The 20,047-nt window shown below is 43.3% G+C and overlaps 1 protein-coding gene across 3 annotated transcripts in view; it reads left to right on the top strand.

Annotated features, from left to right (window-relative positions):
- Nucleotides 1-20,047, top strand: part of ASB5 (ankyrin repeat and SOCS box containing 5) — a 50,635-nt gene that overhangs the window by 27,573 nt on the left and 3,015 nt on the right. The window contains exons 1-5 of one of the 3 annotated variants that reach the window (XM_041753338.1): nucleotides 23-228; nucleotides 13,880-13,959; nucleotides 16,364-16,471; nucleotides 17,376-17,526; nucleotides 17,691-17,825. In XM_041753338.1, coding sequence (XP_041609272.1) covers nucleotides 69-228; nucleotides 13,880-13,959; nucleotides 16,364-16,471; nucleotides 17,376-17,526; nucleotides 17,691-17,825 — 634 coding nt within the window. In that variant the 5' untranslated portion in view covers nucleotides 23-68. Of the gene's footprint in view, nucleotides 1-22; nucleotides 229-8,894; nucleotides 8,971-13,879; nucleotides 13,960-16,363; nucleotides 16,472-17,375; nucleotides 17,527-17,690; nucleotides 17,826-20,047 lie in introns of those variants that run through there. The other 2 variants (XM_041753339.1, XM_041753337.1) reach the window with 2 other exon arrangements.

Here is a 20,047-nt window from a genome sequence, read left to right as displayed (position 1 = left end):
AGGTGCGAGGGAAGGAGCCAAGGCTGGGACTGTGCGGCCGCCGCCACCTCCCACTCGAGCCCTGCACTATGACACCTGCTTGCCGGGGACAGGGCCGGTGGGCCACTGCGCCCACACAGCTGGCCGGCGACAGGGGCTCCCCAGGGCAGGACCTGGCCAGGAGGCCAGCGAGCCTAGAGGACTGTCCCTCCAAGCGCAGAGCTACCCTGGGTATTTTGACCAGTCAAGGTTAGTAGAGCAGCCTTTGCAAGCCCGTCGGTGTCCTGCAATAAACTACATTGACCTGCTTGGGGCCAATGCTACCTTTCCGCAGTGGGTGCTTTGCAGAATGCGGATCCTGAAATGCCAGTGTGTGGCCGGGCCCTGGACTGCACTCTTCTCCCTTTCTAGGGTGTGCAGAGCACGTCTGCGGGCTCCTTTTGATGACTGTGTAGCAAATACCACCGCTAACTCTTAGTCTCCGGGGTGGTTACCTTTCTGCTTCAGCAGGTGCTTCTAAGTTGGTATGGAAACAAAGAAAGATGCTGTGAGGCAGGAAAAGATTGTTTGCAAGCGATTGAATATGGACATTTTGAGACATTCCAATTGTACCAGAAAGTAGGAGGGTGATGTAGGCAAGTAACTGAAGAGAGTGACTCCCTTAAAGGACTCTGACGCAAAGTCATTCGTTTTGGTAAGGAAAAAAGTGTGAAAAGTGTAAAGGAGCATGAGCACAGGAGCAGAGGGGAGCTTTGTGAGGAAATTATTTTTTAAAAAAATAATCTAAATGTGAACTTTAGTAGAATATCAGTGTGGTCGATGATAGACTTAACTGTGGGAAATGCAAGCTCTGAGATGACCCACCCCGTTCCCAAAAAACCTAGTTCCCAAAAAACTCCTTAAGGCTTACATTCACTGTGTGATAATTAAAGTCTAAAGAATATGATTTATAAATTATTATAAATTTTAAAAATCTAGGGATACTTGGGAGGCTCAATTGGTTAAGCATCTGCCTTCTGCTCAGGTCCTGATCTCAGAGTTCTGGGGTCCAGCCCCACATCAGGCTCCCTGCTCAGAGGGGAGTCTGCTTCTCCCTCTACCTCCATCTCACTCATATCTCATGCTCTCTCTCTCTCAAATAGATAAAATCTTTAAAATTTTTTTTCTTTAAAAATCTAAAAGAAGGGGATCCCTGGGTGGCTCAGCAGTTTAGCACCTGCCTTTGCCCAGGGCACAATCCTGGAGTCCCAGGATCGAGTCCCACGTCGGGCTCCCAGCATGGAGCCTGCTTCTCCCTCCTCCTGTGTCTCTGCCTCTCTCTCTCTCTCTCTCTCTATCATAAATAAATAAATAAATAAATAAATAAATAAATAAATAAATCTATCTTTAAAAAAAAAACCTAAAGGAATACTTTTTAAAATAGGCTGAAATACTATCATTTCTTTGAAAGATTGAGAAAACTGCCTTATTCTTTCTCCCCAGCACACATTACCTTTTAATTACTTTTTAACAGTGTAATTATCAATAAAAATTTAGAACAAATTAGCATGAATGAAAAGTAGTTGATTACAAAGAAGACAATATACTATTTAAGTGTTCGTATATACAAAAACAGCAAGTATTTATTGAGTACTTACTATGTGCTAGGCATTGTGCTAGGTGCTGGCAAGTAATAATAGTCTCATCATTCTCATGATCCTTAAATCCAGAAGGGATGCAGGCAATTACTGGAGAATAAAGAGCATCCAGTGGTTCCTTAAGTGAAGACTAAATATGCACTTGACCACAGGTGTGAGCCACATAACAGAGTTGGACAAAGTGGCAAAAAACAAAGTAATTAGAAAAAATAAATTAATTAATTCACCTGGATGAGTCTCATGCATTTTCACTGAAGAGACTCTGAAGGGGGTTGAAAACAAGCTGTAAATTATGTGAAAAATCGAGTGTTATGTAAAGAAAATACAGGCTTACACAGTTTTCCTTGACAGAGTTTAAATATATTGAAAATATAGTAAAAGAGAAATGCCCCAATTAAAAAAAATAAAAAAGAACAGTTTCAGCAGACTCTCCTTAGATTTAGCTTCAAATGTTTCCAGTACTGTTAATGAGAAAATAAATAGGCCCATTCTTGCTGAAGGTCATTTGATGACATTCATCGAAATTTTAAGACTTTACCCTAAGCAGATAATTAGACATATTCACAAAAATAAGAAATAATATTAATTCCTCAAACCAAAAGCCACCTGAACATCATTGAATAGGAGACTAACTAAATAAATAATGATATACCAATACGACAACATATGTATCATAATCATTTAAAATGTCATAGAATGGTATTTTATGATATGAAATGATTACCGTGTGCTATCTGTAAATGAAAACAAAAGGTTAAAAGCAATCTAAGTAATGTGGTTGCATCTTGATTAAAACTGTGTTTTTAGAAGCAAGTTGGGAAGGATCTACAACAAAATGTAATGGCTATATTTGCAAAATATCGTGATTTTTTTGTTTTACATGTTTATTGTCCTATTTAAAGGCCCACTCATAACTGGATAAGACAAAACAGTGATTGTTGCTGTATTGCTCTATTGTTGTTACTATTTCAAATAGACATATTATTTTATGAAAATGTAGACAACAATTCCACAGTTCTTTTCAGTTTTAGAAGGTAACTTTGAATTTGCTTAGTTTATTTTTTAGTATTTATTATGGACCTCTTATGGATCAATAGCCCATTAGTTACACTATGTGCTCTGGGGTTGAAGATAGAATATTACCTGATAAAGTTTCACTGAATATTCCAAAGGACTGAATTTGCTTCCTGGCTTTTTCAGTTACTGATTTTAACTTGAGGCAAAGCATTTAATCTCCGTCTTAGTCTTCTTGGGCCGCCATAACAAAATGCCATAGACTGGGTGGCCCTAACAATAGGAATTAATTTTGTCCCACTTTTAGAGGCTTACAGTCGAAGACCAAAGTGCCCACAGAGTCAGGTTTTGGTGAGAGAGAGAGAGCTCTCTTGTGGATAGCCACCTTCTCACTGTATGCTCATATAGCCTCTTATTGGCACGTGTCTGGGAAGAAAGAGATCTCTCTCTTTCTCTTGTTATAAATCCACCAACCCTACCAGATTAGAGCCCTGTCCTCATGATGTTGCTAAACCTTAATTGCCTCCTAAAAGCTGACTCTCCAAATATAGTCACACTGGATGTTAAGGGTTCAACATAGGAATTTGTTGGAGGACAAAATAATCTTATCTTAGTCCATTTGTGCTCCTATAACAAAATACCACTGAGTGGGCTGCTATAAACAACTTTATTTTTCACAGCTCTGAAGGCTGGAAGTCTAGGATCAAGGTGCCATCAGGGTCATGTTCTGATGTGGGCCCTCTTCCTGGCTTATTGCTGGCACCTTCTCACTGTCTTTTCCCATGATGGAGGGGCTGGGATCTCTCCAGAGCCACTTTTATAAGGACATTAATCCCATGCATGCAGGCTCCACTCCTCCTGCTTACATACCTCTTGAAGGCCCCACCTCCTAATATCATTACCCTGGACACACGGACTTCAATACATGAATTTTAGGCAGACACAATTCAGCCCACAGCACTGAATCTCAAAGCAATGGAAATAACAGTCAGGGTTCTATTAAGCACATAGTTTGGGTCAAACTCTTCTCACACAGGCCCATTTAACCCACTGAAGAACTAGAAAATGTAGATATCATTGCCCCATTTTATATTTAGCAACAAACTCACCAAGCTGCAATAACAAATATATGATAGTCAGATGTCCCATCCAGATCTGCCCTCCTCCACAGCCCATTTTGAACCCCACTATCCAGCCCCACATGACCACTCAGACAGAGTTCTTAGGAACGTGGGCATGATGATAGCCGAGGAAGCAGGAGGCACCCACTGTGGCGCAGTGCTGATTGAGATCCTGATTTCAGAAAATCCAGGTTTGCAGTCAGTCCTGGCAACACAGGAAGGCCACACAGCTGACAGGCCACACAGCTGACAGGCTCAGTCAGGGAGAAAACTTCTGAGCTGGGCTCTGCGAGGAGGTCAGGAAAAAGCCAATCTAGTTTAATGAGAAAGAATCCGACCTTGAAGATTGTCAGACCATCTTTGAAAGAGGACAGCTTTCTTTAACTTCCAAATTAAATCTGGCCTCAAGCTCTCATCTCTTAGGCTGACTTGGAACTTTATCTTTTTAATAATTTTCCCTCCTCTTCTCCTCTTCAACTTTGTGCAGAGGTGGAAGCTGAATGCTAGTGAGTAGGGAGGTGCACCAACCCCATCAATCCACAGGCTTCCCGCTGAGGAACCTGCTGGCCAAACCCATTTATCCCTTGAAACAAGTTGTGCAAATTTGGGCCTGATGTCAAACTTTAGGCATGCAATATTGTCCTGCAAGTGGGTACCTCTTCCTCCAGTCCTATCACTTCTCTCGTGTGACCAAAGAGTGGACTTAGGCTCCTGCTGGCCTCGTGGACTGGCATTTAAAACCCTGTCTAGTGCTCTCGGCCTCTCCCTCCCTCCCCGAGTTCCTTTGCCCCTCCTCTCTCACACTTCCTCCCGCCTCTTTGTCCTTCTCTTGGCTGTCTTCTCACCCTACCAAGGTACCTTGCCCCAAACCGGCATGGAGGTCTCCCCATTAGGGAAGCTATCTTCAAGCCACTTCTGCTGTCTGGATTTCTTCAGGCACTGTGAGCAAAGTAGGTAAACCAACAAAGCAGATATACCCAAGAAATTACTCTGCAACAAAAGAATGAGAGTCGAGGGGCTCCTGGGTGGTGCAGTCAGTTGAGCCATGAACTCTTGGCTTCTGCTCAGGTTATGATCTCTGGGTGGTGAAATCCAGCCCCCAATGGGACTCTGTGCCCAGTGGGGAGTCTGCTTGAGATTCTCTCTCCCTCTGCCTCTTCCCCACTGTGCTCACTGAGCTCTCTATCTCTAAAATAAGTAAAATCTTTTTTTTTTTTTTTTAAAGAGAATCGAGCAGGGGGAAGATGATATGAAAAAAGACAAAATTGGGGGAACATGTACAACAGTCCAGTTTAATCACAGGGTATGTGAAGGCAAGTAATAAGAAATAAAAACTGAAGGTTTTTGAACAGCAAGATTGTGGAGGTGTTTTCAGTTGTGTAGGCTGAGCATGTGTGCCCAGCATGGGCTGTGGCTGCTATGGAAGCGGGTGCCTTTTCTAATTTTCCTAAAGGCCCTGTACGGCCTGGCAGGAACTCTAGACGCTTTGGAAGTTTAATTCAGTGGCAGTGTTAAGAATGGTGGGCTAGAGATGGGTGTCAGGATGACCATTTAGGGAGACTATAGTCCAAATTGAATTCAAAAGGAAGCAGACCATACTCTAGTCTCCTCTGTGTATCTCTGGCATCTAGAAGGGTGAAAATTGCCCTAGTAGATCACCACATGTGTTTAACAAATGAATAAAAAGTGGATGAATGTGAAGCGCAAGATTACTGCTTTAAGGAAATACTGTCAGGACTCACTGATGCGGAAGGCCAGAGGCTTGGCACAATGGAAGAACCAAAGGATTTTGGAGCGGAGCGCCCAGGCTCTAGAGCAGCTCTACAACTCATGAGATTCTGGACATTCATTGCTCAGGCGATGAACATTATTCATGTGCTAGGTCTTGGGGACACAGAAATGAACAAAATATACCAAGTCTACTTTCCAAGATCTTATGTTCTAGTGGCAGTAAGTACTCAGAAGGAAAAGCAAAGCAGGGTAGAGAGAACAAAGACCAGGATAAGAAGGACTTTTTCATATGAGGTGGTCAAGGAAGGGCTCTCCGATAAAGTGACCGGCCAGTGTGGAGCAGAAGTCAGAGAGGAAGCCACGTGCAGGTCTCAGAAAGAAGCAGTGCAAGCAGAGGGAATAGAAATACATCTGGTGTGTTTGAGGAGAAGCAAGGAGGCCAGTGTGGCTGATGGAAGGGGTTCCAGGTCGAGCCTGAGATCAGAGAGTTGCCTGGAGACACTTGGAGGTCATGACAGGGACTCTGGATTTTACTCTGGGTAAGAAAGGAAGCCATTGGATTCTCTCTGACATAAAAAGGGTCATTTTGGCATCTGTGGTTACAACAGACTGATGGAAGGGTACGAGTGGACACTCACACAGGCCAGTCGGCAGACTTGGAAAAAGCCAGGTGAAGGTAATTGGTGGCCTGGATTAAGGTAGCAGTGGTGAAGTTTAGGAGACAGTAACCGAAGTTGGATTATATTTGAATGGTATGTGCGAAAGACTCACTAGGGTTTGCCTGTGGGGTGTGAGAAACAGAAGCCAAGGATTACATACAGGTTTCTGGCCCCAGGGCACCTGGATGAGTGGAGTTGCCAAGTACTGATAGGGAGGAGGTTTAAGAGAAGCAGAGCATGCGTGGGGTTTTCTGTGTGAAGTCAAATTGTTTATTTAAATATCTAAGTGGAGAAACTGAAGAGCCAGCTGGAAATTCAAGTCTGGGACTTCAAGACGAGAGCTGGTCTGGAGATATCAATTTGGACTAACCTACATGTGGATAATATTTATATCAATGGGGCCAGAAGAAATCTCCCTACAAGTGAGTGTAGACAGATGCTAGGACTCCACTTGGGATGATGAAGGTCCATGAATGAGAAGTACTGGGGCGATAGTATCTATCTCCTCGCAAAGAAGCACATGAGACAGTCAACACGTCTGAAGTTTCCTGGAAAATTATTGTGCTTAAATGTAAGACCACACGATGAGTGCCAGGCGACAGAGAGAATGGTATTGTTTGAAGCAAAAGAGAAGCAGAAAGAAATAACTGTTTGTTTGTTTTTAAGATTTTTATTTATTTATTCACGAGAGACACAGAGAGAGAGAGAGAGAGGCAGAGACACAGGCAGAGGGAGAAGCAGGCTCCATGCAGGGAGCCTGACATGGGACTTGATCCCGGGTCTCCAGGATCAGGCCCTGGGCTGAAGGCAGTGCTAAACCACTGAGCCACCCGGACTGCCCAAGAAATAACTGGTTTTGAGAGAAAGATGATGAGCTTGGTTTTAGAAATGTATCGAGGTGCCAGCAAAATATCGAGGGGTAAACTTTGAAATTGGCACTAAAATTGGTGGGAGAGGCCAGGGAAGCGCTCTAGACTGGAGAGTAATCCATACAGATGAGATCACTGTCCCCAAATTTTGACCATAGCCTATCTCTTTATATCTCCTACAGGTATGTAGACGAAGGGAATAAGATGAGCGAAAGCCTCATAATCCTAAATTAGTCAGATTGTCCTACTTCCTGTTTATGAGAGGTAATAAAAAGCTCATGGGGCAGATACATGGCAATAGTTGTTTAAAATGGAATTTCAGTTGTATTGTCAGGTTTCAGACGTGTTTGGTACCATGCTAAGTACTTCGTATTCACTATAAGCCTGACATGCATAGACCTATCCTTCCCCTCGTGGCTAAGAAAACTGATGGTCAAGACGTTAAATCACCACAGAGTTCACACAACTAGTATGTGTGCCGGAATTTGAATTCAGATCAATCTGAAGAGGTCCAGTGTGCTCTGTCCACAATCCCAGTAACCAGTGACGGTTCCCAGGGATGACTGGGTAGTCTCTTCCAAGGGTACTTTGTTACCTGAAGAGGGTCTTAAAATCGCTTTCTCTCTTGATTTTGGATATTCATAAATATCATGGGGACTCCATTGTCTTCACTTCGTAGGAAATGTCATCTTTTTTTTTTTTTAGATCAACCCCAGCACATTTTTCACTTACTTGTTGTTGTTTTGTTTTGTTTTTTGTTTGTTAAGGGTTTTTTTTTTAATGTTTGGGGCCAGACACTATCTTCTTAGGTGATAATGAAAGGATCCTAGACCATGAGCAAAAAATCAACTAGAGTAAGTTGCAGATCCATGCAACTCTCCATTAATTCTGGAAGTTCCCAGGGTACAGCTGGTGGTTTCAGATCTGGACTAGATTTTTCTGAGGAAACTTTCAGAGAGGCAAGAGGAATGGAAAGAAAGGACAGTCTCAAGCTTGGAAGAGACTGGTTTTAACAGCATGTCACTTCTTGTCAAGCATGCCCTCGTGGGTTTATGTGGCTCTATTAATGTGATTAAACAGGAAAGTACACAGTCAAGGTCGGGAAATGCCTGGTGTTTTTCAATTATTTTGTAAACCTGGGAGTAGGGATGGGCCAGATGTTGAGCGTGAAGCTTATCTGCATTTGGGGATCTTCTTTAAGCAAAATAACATGAGATTACAACAGCGTCTTAGAAAGTGTCCGTGCAATGGGAGGGGGGAAGGTGCAATGGGGGGTGCAATGCGTGTTTCATTGGCTTCATGGTGCCTCCACCGCCATTAGGAAGAAGTTTGTTAATTTAATGCCTTATAAGCAAAGGGAGCTGTAAAATGCATTAACATCTGGCACTGATTCATATGTGATGATCCCATTGCTTCCCACCTCTCCTTATAATTTCCTGAGATAAGTGTCCCGAATTTCCTATTTTGGGACCAACTGAGGAAAATGGGTGTGACCCAAACTAAGAGAGCCCTCTGCACCACTGCGAGGTTAGCCCTGGAGTGAGTTTACATCCTACTGCTGTGCCTGGGAAGGAGAGCCAGGAAAAATATTTTTCTCTAAAAAACAAATTGGTTTCATCCTAGCCATGGGCAGAGATCTAATTGTAATACTTTGATTTTATTGCAAGGCACACACTGTAAAGAAAAAAGTAAGTTAGGATAAGCAATTTGTCAAAGAGGAACGATCAACCAGAAAAAGCAGTTTGGGAAGTGAGTTTTTTCCCAAGCTGTTTTTGTTTTTGGAGGTGAAAGGTCATGTTGCAAAGAGCTTAGAGCTCCCTAAGATGGCCGAATGGAACTAGCAAATGACAAGTGATTTTTTTTTTAATGCTTATAAAAATTAAAAAAAAAAAAAAAGATATGAGTCGGATTTACCTCAACAGTGGCTGGCTTGAAGTGCCCTGGGGAGACGGTGATTTAGGTATGGTATAGACCCTTACCAAACTGGATATTATCTAAGAAAGTAAATGTTTTTGCTCTTGCAACACAATGTTTACAGAACAGGGCAGGCGCTCTCCCTGTGAATTCTATATCAGATGTCTGGGGGCTGGTGGTGTTTCTAAATATAGTCCAGTCACCTTCTTGGGGAGCCACAGGGAGGCCTTCACAGTGGGCATTCGATTCGCATGGGGAAAGTTACAGGTGTTTTGTAAAACAATTGTCGTGCTGAATAACTTATCCTGGAGAGTTAAATTGGACATTTTAAAAATCATAGCTACCCAGTTCCAGTCTGGCAAGATTGTAAAGTCACTGAACTGCTGTCTATGAAGATATGTTTGATTTTGCTTGGTTTCAAGAAAGCTTATAAATTTTTCTAACGTAAAGCATACCCATATGGAAAGGTAAGATATTTTGTATTGAACACATTGTTAATAGAAATTTGCAGTTGCCGAATTTCAGATTGCGAAGGCAAGAAATAGGGAGGGGTGGAGACTTACTTTAAAATGGGAGCTGGAATATGATCTCGTATCCTTTGATTCTCACATGTTACCGGATTACTTTCAGAGATTCTTCTATGGCATGACAAGGAAGCCAGTGAGGTGGGGTTGCTTGGGAGTTAAGTAAGCGGAGTTCAAACAAACAAAAAGGTTTTTGCATTGAGTACCATGCATGTCCTATACGTCAATAGATGGACACATCTTTATTTCCTATAGCTTTCTTGGGAAAGAAGAAAAATGCAGCAGCAGATGTTGATTGTTGGCTTCAGTGCATTGATAAATCATTCAGTTGCTTTATTTGGTTTAATCAAACGATAGCACTGAAAATTATTTTAGTCAATAGATGCTGTTATTTATGGTTTGAGTTTCTCTAGTTTGGGAGAAAAATAATTGTTCCCTAGGATTCATATTAGAATCTCCCCTATTTACCAATCTGTTCAGCAAAAAATACTAGTTGGTTCTTTATTGTGCATTTCGAGAGCTGGCCCTTTACCTGCTTTATCCCCTCCTCAATCCCATCTCATGGTTGATGGCACTTGTCTCATTTTTTGAGGAAACTGAATCTCGGACAAGTTAGGTGACTTCATGGAAGCCACTGTCCTAAACTGGGAGGCAAATCCTAGCCTGTCTGGCCCCTCAGTCTTTTTCCTTCTGAGCTTGTGGACTCTGGCCCAATAAACTCCTCCCTTCATTCTCCAGCTCCCTGTGCCCCTTCTTGAAAGAAGAATGGCAGGCAGCAGGGGGCCCATCCCAGGAAATACCAGGGCAGCTTACTCTCATTCCACTCTCTCCCTGCCTGATGGGCCAAGGGATTCCTCATCCAACACTGCCTACTTCCGGTGGTTTCCTCACTGACACCCACCCACACTTTCACACGGATGGCCGTGACATTAACTCCCTTGTCGTGCCTTTGGAGGTCATGTTAATAGAAAGACTAGCAAAGACACATAGGTAAAATCTGGCTTCAGCCTTTTTTCTCCTCACCGTAATAGACCTAAGTCTTGGTGATAAAGAAAACGGCAGTGGGACAGGAAGCTGGGGACAGTCTGGACCGGAAGCATGGCAGTTGGGGTTTGGGGTACTACATTCAAATACTTATGTCTCTTTATTTTGGTCCTTCTGTGGCCTGTTGTCTCAATGACCTTTTTCCTTTTTTGTTTCCTTTCTTTTGTGAAGCAAGCCATGCTGAAATTATTCAGACGTCTAACACCATCATTTTGATGCACAAACACATCAGTATGGAGAGAGGAGTATCACGTTTTCATCAGTGGCAAATACTGTTAGCTTTGCTGCCCATTAAAGGTCTTCATAAAAATGCTAGATAGAAACAAGCCCAAGTGAATCCAGAAGACCATCTCTCTGAGCTTTTCCCAATCCCAGCATCTGGTTAATTGCCCTTTAGCTGGTGGCAACAAAAGAACAGCAATAATGATTCCGCATCGTGTAATTCAACATACGTCTTTTAGAGCTACATTAGGGAAATGAAATTTATGAAGCCATTATACAGGAGGAAAAACATGATCATTATAAATACTACAAACAAACAAAAAAAAACAATAAATAAATAAATACTACAAACGATTACTTAAACTCCTATATTTAAGCCTTGGTTACTTTATCAATTTACTACCGTGCTGCTGAGTAAGCCGAACTTAGTGGTTTTGCATATGTGATCTCTTTGGAAAGCTAATGCTATAATTTTCTTATGTGAGCATTCACAATAAAATTGATATTATGTTCTGAAGTCCTCCAGAATTTCACTCTGCAATGAAGCTGCTTCCTTTAATGATGAAACAAGCAGGTGTATGTGATTTTTAAAGCATCAAATTTCATCTTAGAAGCTGACACCGGAAACATAGCTGTTCCCTTAAATAATATCATTTATTTTGGTGCCTTTTACACTTTATTCAGTAAGAACTAATGTTCCAATTTATTAAGAACCGTTGCTTTGGCGCCAAACTTGGCTCTGTCGACGAATGTTTTTTGGTGTGCATTATTTCAATTCTCCTCTTAATATATAATAGGGGTGTCGCCTACTAGAAACAAAGATTATCCCAGAGCTAATAACAGTAGCTCTTCTTCCAGTTGACAGCTCAAAGAATTGGATGTTTGGCTTGCTGATCCTCTTAAATAAGCAAGAAATTATGCTGGATGGAAAGAAAACCAGCGCAGTGTCATAACTAGGAGGACCAGCTGTAGTTAGAGTACGTGACTCTCCTTAAATGATAGAACCAATAATCATATACATTCAAGCGAGGGTGAGAAGGAAGTGAGAGAGTGCACACAGCGCTTGCACGCCCGTCGTGCACCTAGTCCTCACTATTCGGCATCAGCTACAGGTACCATTCCTGGCAAATCCGCAGTCAGGAGAGAAAAAGCTCTGGCCTCTGCCCTTAGGATTTGTACCTTCGATAATATCTCATAATATCCCTGGATGTAAGACGAGGTGGCTGATTGGCAGTAGACTTCTGGCCTCTCCACCCAGTTCACTTGGTCATTTCATTAACCGTGTGGTATGCGTGTGACCCACATTTTATTCAGTGGAATCGCTTGGACCTCATGTTTACGGTGTTTGGGCAAAGTTCTTCAGTAAGACCACAGCGTAGAAGCCTAGGTGTGCGTGTAGACTTTTTCGAAGATATGAACAAGCAGGGGTAGTGAAGTGATCTCTAAAGTACAATTCCTTACTACGTGTCCCCTGCTTTTCCTGACCTATTTAAGAAGCTTTGGACAAAATGCTTTTCATGAAATTCACATTTCTAACAGCTAAGTGGCTTTATTTACATTGCACTTGGCTGATCAGCAGGGCTTTGAAAAATTAGTTGTATTTATTGCATCCCATGGATCCAAAATAGAAAGAGGTAGTAGATAAGAAGAGAGACACTAGCAAACGTGATCCCGTTACGGTGGGAAGATTTTCTCCTTAGTCAGCATTGCTTCCATTTATCAGCCACTGACACCCTTTAAACGAATGTTTTTCTGATTCGCATAGTCTGCATGTTTAATCACATTAAAAGCCTCCAACATGATCTCTCATGTCCCTTAAATAGACTCAACAATGCTGATCCTGTTTAAATTACAAGAAAATCACTGTGCAGCAGCCCAGGATCCTGGGGAGCCTCCTGGGCAGGCCTCAGGAGGGCAGGCGCCAGGGAGGGGTGCAGGAGGCAGTGAGGAGGGGGGCGCGGCTGGTCAGGGCCTTTTTCAGCCGGGCTGGGCTGGGGGATGCAGTGCCAGGACGCACTGACCACTGGCTCGTGGGGACAGGGAGCCCGGGCGCTTTTTGGTACCGTTTCCAACACCGACGACAGTCTGCTCCTCCCAGCCTTGACACCTCCTTCCTTCCTTCCTTCCTTCCTTCCTTCCTTCCTTCCTTCCTTCCTTCCTTTTTCCTTTCGTTCTGAGATTTTATTTGACAGAGACAGAGAAAGTGACAGAGATAGCACAAGTAAGAGAGGAGAGAAGCAGGCTCCCCCATGAGCAGGGACCCCCACCCAATGAGGAGCTCCATCCGAGCACCCTGAGATCAGGACCTGAGCCGAAGGCAGATCCTTGACCGACTGAGCCACCCCAGGTGCCTGACACCCCCTTTTCTAGGGTTATCCCGGCTTGTTTCACCGTTGAGGACTTAGGAAACCTCATAATTAATTAATTATTAAATATTAATTAGTTAGTTAATAATTAAGCAACCTGTTGCAGCCCCTGTAGGGCTCAGGGCAAACTGTCAGGGCAGGGTGGGGGTACAGAGGGGAGACAGTGGGCTGGGCATGGGACGTGGAGGGTGCGTGTGCAGCTGCTCCCCCTGCTGCAGGTGCCACACACACACACACACACACACACACACACACACACACACAAAGGGTTTTCTCCAGGTTCTGTTTGAAAAACCATGACACACATTTTTGTGGCCAATCTAGGGACCTTAATCCCCCTCTTCTTTGGAGACCAGTTGAGGAGGTACGGCAGTTCTGGGATAGGTCGGTTCCAGAAGATGCCCTGTAGCCTCGTGTGTTGGAAAGTGCCAGTCAGGTCCCTGCAGGCAGGAATTAGATTGTTCATGCTCTCCGGGGCAGGTGTCTCAGCCACCGGGTTGGGGTCTCCCAGGCAGGGGTCTCTGTCACCGTGTCGGGGTCTCTGGGGCAGGGGTCTCGGTCATGGTGTCAAGGTCTCCACGGCAGGTGTCTCGGCCACCGGGTCAGGGTCTCCGGGGCAGGTGTCTCGGCCACAGCGTTGGGGTCTCCGGGGCAGGGGTCTCAGCCACCAGGTCAGGGTCTCTGGGGCAGGTATCTTGGCCACCAGGTCGAGCTCGGCGTCACAAGAGCCAGTCGGTCACATCCCTCTTAGGGGCAAGGCCGATGACTCAGGCACCTTGTCTTCTGTCCTCCCCGCCAGGCTCCTGGGCCGACCGGTCTCCGCTCCACGAGGCAGCGAGTCAAGGCCGCCTTCTCGCCCTGCGGACGCTGCTGTCACAGGTAAGGTAGCGCCGTGGGTTGAATGTGCCCCTTCCCGCCACCAGGACAGGAACGTTCAACAGTAATCGACTCCAAAATAAATAAAGCGGCCTCGTAAATGTCACCGTTTTTTTTTTTCGTCTTAACCCCCATATCAGGTCCCTGGTTTCCATTTATCTTTGAAATTTCCTTATACATATTTTGGTAGAGCCTCATGCCTTAATGTTTCAAGCTTCTCAGGGTGCCTGCAGGGCTCAGCAGTTGAGCCTCTGTCTCTGCTCTGGGGGTGACCCCGGGGTCCCGGGATCGAGGCCTGCTTCTCCCTCGGCCTGTGTCCCTGCCTCTCTCTCTGTCTCTCAGGAATAAATGAAATCTTTTTAAAAACATTCCAAGCTGCTCATACGGTATAGTTGTTCACGGGTAGACACATTTCAGCCAGAAGTCATGGGCTGTACAGATTATGCATTAAGCCCTTCAGATGTGCCTGGCTCCACGGTGTGTGCAGACGATTGCAAGGGAAGTTTGAGTCATGCAATATCCAAGAGGCCCCATCAGAGCAGATGCCTAAGCAATCTTTTGTACATGAAGCTGTAGCCCGGGGTGGACTCGATGGAGGGGTCATCCCCCCACCACCTGCTCCCCAGCCCCATCGGAGAAAAGAGGGAAAGCAGGGATTCCTTACTGAAACAGAAAGTACTCTGGCCTGGGCCTGTGCATTTGTGAAATTTTCCAGCGTGACTCAAATGTAGAGCGAGATCTGGATCACTGACCACGTGCTTCCCAGTGTCAGGGAGAAAGGGGTACTCTTAGGTGGCTGAGAGGTAGGGGGGTGGCCTTGCCCGGTGCACACAGCTTGGCGCCAGGACTCGGGGCACAGAGAGTCCAGGCTGGTACTTACTGCGAATCACAACCTTGCCGAGCTTCATCTTCTTACCCATCGAGGGAGCATGTGGGACCAGATGTCCTTTAGGGATGTCCAGTTCCATCCTCACCATGTGACCGTTTGGTTTGCATCATCACTCGATGGGGGGAGAAAAAAACACCTGCAAAAAACTGTCAGTAAATTTCTAAAGGTCACCCCTCCCTCCCCCTCGAAATGGTCATGCAGAGCTTCCTTAGGATATTTGTCGACAAGTCGCTCATATCCACTGACATGCCTGCCAGGAGAGTCAGCTGCCCCCAAAGCCCCAGGGTGAAAGGGAATGGGGACCTTCCCACCCACTCTGCCACCTGGTCACCCCCATGTGCAGTGGTGAGGAATTGGCTCCCCCAGTCTGACTGAATGACTGGACCATTCAAAATCTTTGAAAGGGGAACTTGAGAGATCTAAAAAGTTGCCACCTGCTAGTGGCAAAGATTTGGGCTGGTTATTTTCTTGCCTTCATTTTAAGAATCCTGGTGTCCATGCTGGCACGACAGACCGTGGTGATCCTTAATACTCTCCAGGGATCTGACCACAAAACCCTCCTACTAGGGTGCTCAGCATGATTGTCAAGAGACAGTGAGTCATCAAAAATGGCAGGAAGGCAAAGACTCTCATGTCTCCATAATATTTCATTATTTTAGTCTGATATCAGTGGTTTCATGGAGTAAAGATGTTTAAAGTGTTTACTTGGTTTTGATTGGATAGTGAAGTACAGTGGCACACGCTCCATTTGCTCCACACCGTAGCAGTAATGGCTTTACATGCATCGTGTCCTTTAATCCTCATGATAACCCTAAAATTTAGAGGTCAATGTACTCATCCAAATTAAAATAATTACGGTATTGTGTAACAGGGCTTCCAACCCAAGTGTAACTGACTTCATAATCGGAGCTCTGAACCACTAGTATAGACCTTTGTCACTCCTATCCAGCAACAGAAAGTCACAAAGCAGCTTCCTATAATTTATTCATTTATTTATTTATTTATTTATTTATTTATTTATTTATTTATTTATACTTATTTTATTTTTATTTTATTTATTTATTTAGTTTTGTTTTATTTTATTTTTTTCTTTTAGCTTCCTACAATTTAGAGTGTTTTTTCCCCAGTCTGGACTAACCTCTAATTAGATAGCCCCAATCAAAACAAGTGAGCCAGCCTATAAACAGTCTTGAGTTCTACAAAACAAAAAACAAAGCAACAATAACACTTGAAACAACTCATAAAGACCAAAGAAAGTTAAGGAAGCAGAACTTAAAATATTCAGAATCTCGTAAACAAATGCTTAAGGCGCTATGGGGTTTAGATATGGTGGTGGTGTAAGAATGAGGAGTTTTCGACAACTGATTGACTCTGGCATCTGAACTGGCCCCTCCTGTTGAACTTGAACCCGATTTCCTCAGAGTCTTTGATCTTACATGTCACTTTCTAATGACATTTATAAAGATGATTTCACATAACTTTTTGCTCATCTTTCAAAATTATTCATGTCATATTTAGGGTTATAATGTAAATGCAGTGACCATAGACCACATCACCCCATTGCACGAAGCCTGCCTCGGAGACCACGTGGCCTGTGCCAGAACTCTACTGGAAGCTGGAGCTAATGTAGGTACCTGTTAAAACCATTCATCAGGGGATCCCTGGGTGGCTTAGTGGTTTGGCGCCTGCCTTTGGCCCGGGGCCCGATCCTGGAGTCCCGGGATCGAGTCCCGCGTCGGGCTCCCTGCATGGAGCCTGCTTCTCCCTCTGCCTGTGTCTCTGCCTCTCTCTCTCTGTCTATCATGAATAAATAAATAAATAAAAATCTTTAAAAAAAAACATTCATCATTGAATCACCTCTACTAAGAGAATTGAACAAAGTTCTCCTTTCACTTTTCTTTCCTTCTTAGTTGTTTTCAAAAATAGTGGAATAAAAAATCACATTGCTTCGGTCCTCTCAAGGCTCTCTAAGAAGGATTTCCCAATCATTGCAAAATGGGTAGCATGCTGCATAGTAACGTAGAACATTCTGTCAGTTCTTGCCTGCTCTCATGATTCTAAACAGCAACAGGTGGACCTCTTAGGTTTTCCCGTCTTTTGGATGATTTCCTTTAGATAAATCCTCAGAGAGAGAATTTCCAATTTCACTGATTTCCGTCGCCACCCACAAGATGACCTACCTCATCACAAACTTTTGTCAACATTACATTTGCGGACTGTTTTCCCAATTGCAAGGTCCCTAACCATTGAATTCGTTTTTGTGTATTTGATTCTTGAGTATGTATTTATTGTCATGACATTTGCTAGCTGTATGCCCACTCTTGCAAATTACCTACCACATTGTGTTTCTGTTTACCTCTTGGCCTTTAAAAGCTTTGCTTACTGATGTGTATGAGCTAAATATATGCTGTCATATTTACTGCACACGGTTTCCCAAGGATTTCTGGTGGGTCGTATAACTTTTCTGAAATGCCCTGCGTCCAATCACGTAGGACTCTGAGTCTCATTCTTGAATTTTGGTTTGGTGTAGGTAAACGCAATCACAATAGATGGTGTGACTCCGTTATTCAATGCGTGCTCACAAGGCAGTGCCAGCTGCACAGAACTTCTCTTGGAATATGGTGCCAAACCCCAGCTGGAGTCCTGTCTTCCTTCTCCCACACACGAGGCCGCCAGCAAAGGTAACTTAGTTCTCGGGTTACGTGACAAGGGGAGAAAGTGCCTTTAGCAGCATGCAGTGCTCCATCTTTCTTTCAATGAGTCACCACAGGGGACCAGCACGAGGTCAGGTGCCAGGGGATGGGCGTTGAAGAAAAGTGAACTGATCTCTACTTTGTGTTGGCAGGTCATCATGAATGCCTAGAAATACTGATATCCTGGGGCATAGATGTTGATCAAGACATTCCTCACTTGGGAACTCCTCTGTATGTAGCTTGTCTGTCCCAGCAATTCCACTGCATCCGGAAGCTTCTTTATGCTGGTAATTTTCTTCAAAACATCTCTCATTCTGTCCATCCACATAAGCAACTATTCAGAATTCTATGGATTTCTCTAAATAATCAGTATAAATATATCTCATTGTGAAAAATGTTCTTGGGGCACCTGGGTGGCTCAGTCGGTTAAGCATCCGACTCTGGATCCCTCCATCTCAGCTCAGTTTTTGATCTCAGAGTCGTGAGTTCAAGCCCTGCATTGGGCTCCACGTTGGGCGTGGAGGCTACTAAAAACAAATGTTCTTTATTCTAAGCATCGTTGCATGTAAATCTATAACCAAGAATAAAAGAGCTGGTTCTTGGTAATTCTACTTCACCCCACAAGTCCCAAAGCCCTACTGATAAAGGTCATAAAATTTAAAAGCTCAAGATTGAACATAATGTTGCCAGATATGTATCTATCCATGAATAGATCCACCAAAGCAAGTTTTAGGGGTAGTAACCGCCTAGATACCTTATCTTGTCCCAATCACAAGAACTCACGTGCTTTCCCAGATTTTGTCCTGCCCTGTTTACCTAAAAAGACTTAATGGTTTTTCCTCTACTTGAAACAAAGCAGGTCCTCATGGTTCAGCTTTAGCCTCCTGAGAAATGTGTCCTAATCTTTTGAGACCATAGAGGCGTCTCCCTCTATAGGAATGAGGCCTCTTTTAAGGATGTGCATTATGTCCATCCCCCCACCTCCTTTCCTACCACAGTGTCTCTCATGTGGTAGGTGCCTAAAATATCTGTAAAGTGAATGGATGGAATTCTGTGCTCTCCACTGTTTCTGCAATCATCGGGCCTCTGACATATAGTTTTAATAACCCCTCTGTGTGTGACTCACATTATCTTAGCTAAATTATAAGCTCCTTGTAGGCAGTTCTGCTCTGCTAATAATCGTTGGCACATTGTTATTTTCTGGCTGTGATCTCCCATGAATTCATAGAACTATTTGTAGAACTTTAACACCTTTTTTCTTTTACTTTGCTACGAATATTATTCTTTCCAGCCAATATTTTATGTGGGGAAAAAAAAGATACTGAGAAAGTGCTGCTAGTGATTGTGAATTGATTGTTATTATCAGGCTCTGTTCTCCCATAAAATTGACGTAAGCCACAGAGTTTATGCTATCTCTGTGGAGATTTTGTTATGGACTATCATTCTTTCACTAAACATTTTATATTTGTTAAAAAGTATGAAAACAATTACATTTATTGAAATTTGAAAGTAGCAGGAAGGCCTAAGGGGACTCTTAAAATGTACAGCTTCTCGTAAACATCATTAGTTTTATTGATAGTCTCAGAAAACAGAGTTGAAAAGGACTTCTGCATTTTTTACTGATAGATATTTCTCAGTGTCGTAACCACTTATGTACTAGAAAATGAGATTATTATTCTTTCCAGTATTATACAGTATTTATTCATTGCATTCATTGAACGACCATCATGTGCCAGGGCTTGCACTAAGATACAATAACTATGCAATAAATAATTGAACAGGTAAGATTTTTTTAATGTAAGATTAAAAAAATTACTTTGCATGTAGAAATACAATGCGCTGGTCTACTTAAGGAGGCCCAATGCCTTTATCTATTTATTGACTCACGCTATATGAGTGAGAAGTGACAGGAAAATCTATATTCATGTTACTTAAATGGCTCACATGTCTAGATTCATGAGTTTTCCAGGAAACAAAAAGAATTCTGTTGCCTTGGGACACTCCAGGTGGCTCAGCAGTTGAGCATCTGACTTCAGCTCAGGGGGTGACCCCAGGGTCCCGGGATCGAGTCCCGCGTTGGGCTCCCTACAGGGAGTCTGCTTCTCCCTCTGCCTGTGTCTCTGCCTCTCATGAATAAATAAATAAATAAAAATCTTAAAAAGAAAAAGAACTATTGTCTTAAATGAAAAGAAGAAGAGCAACCAGCTCTTAAATAATCCTAAGAAATCTCAATCATGATGAAAAAGAAGCCAACCTGATTATGTTCTGTTTATTTATTTACTTTTTTATGTTCTGTTTATAATACTAGTTAATATGATTACTTTGGGGACTTGAAAAAATTTTTAAATATTTTGTTTTATGGGATCCTTCAAACATAGAGAAAAAAATATTAGAGAACATAAGCATGTGCACTATCTACTCAGATGTACCAACTTTTAAGATTTAATATCTGGAGAGAGAGAGAGAGAGAGAGAGAGAGAGAGAGAGAGGGAAATAACTCATGACAGAA

Source organism: Vulpes lagopus, chromosome 4 (assembly GCF_018345385.1).
Source record: "Vulpes lagopus strain Blue_001 chromosome 4, ASM1834538v1, whole genome shotgun sequence".
NCBI classification, from domain to species: Eukaryota; Metazoa; Chordata; class Mammalia; order Carnivora; family Canidae; genus Vulpes; species Vulpes lagopus.
Note: the sequence above shows the minus strand (reverse complement) of the source record. Positions and strands in the feature narration are given on the sequence as shown.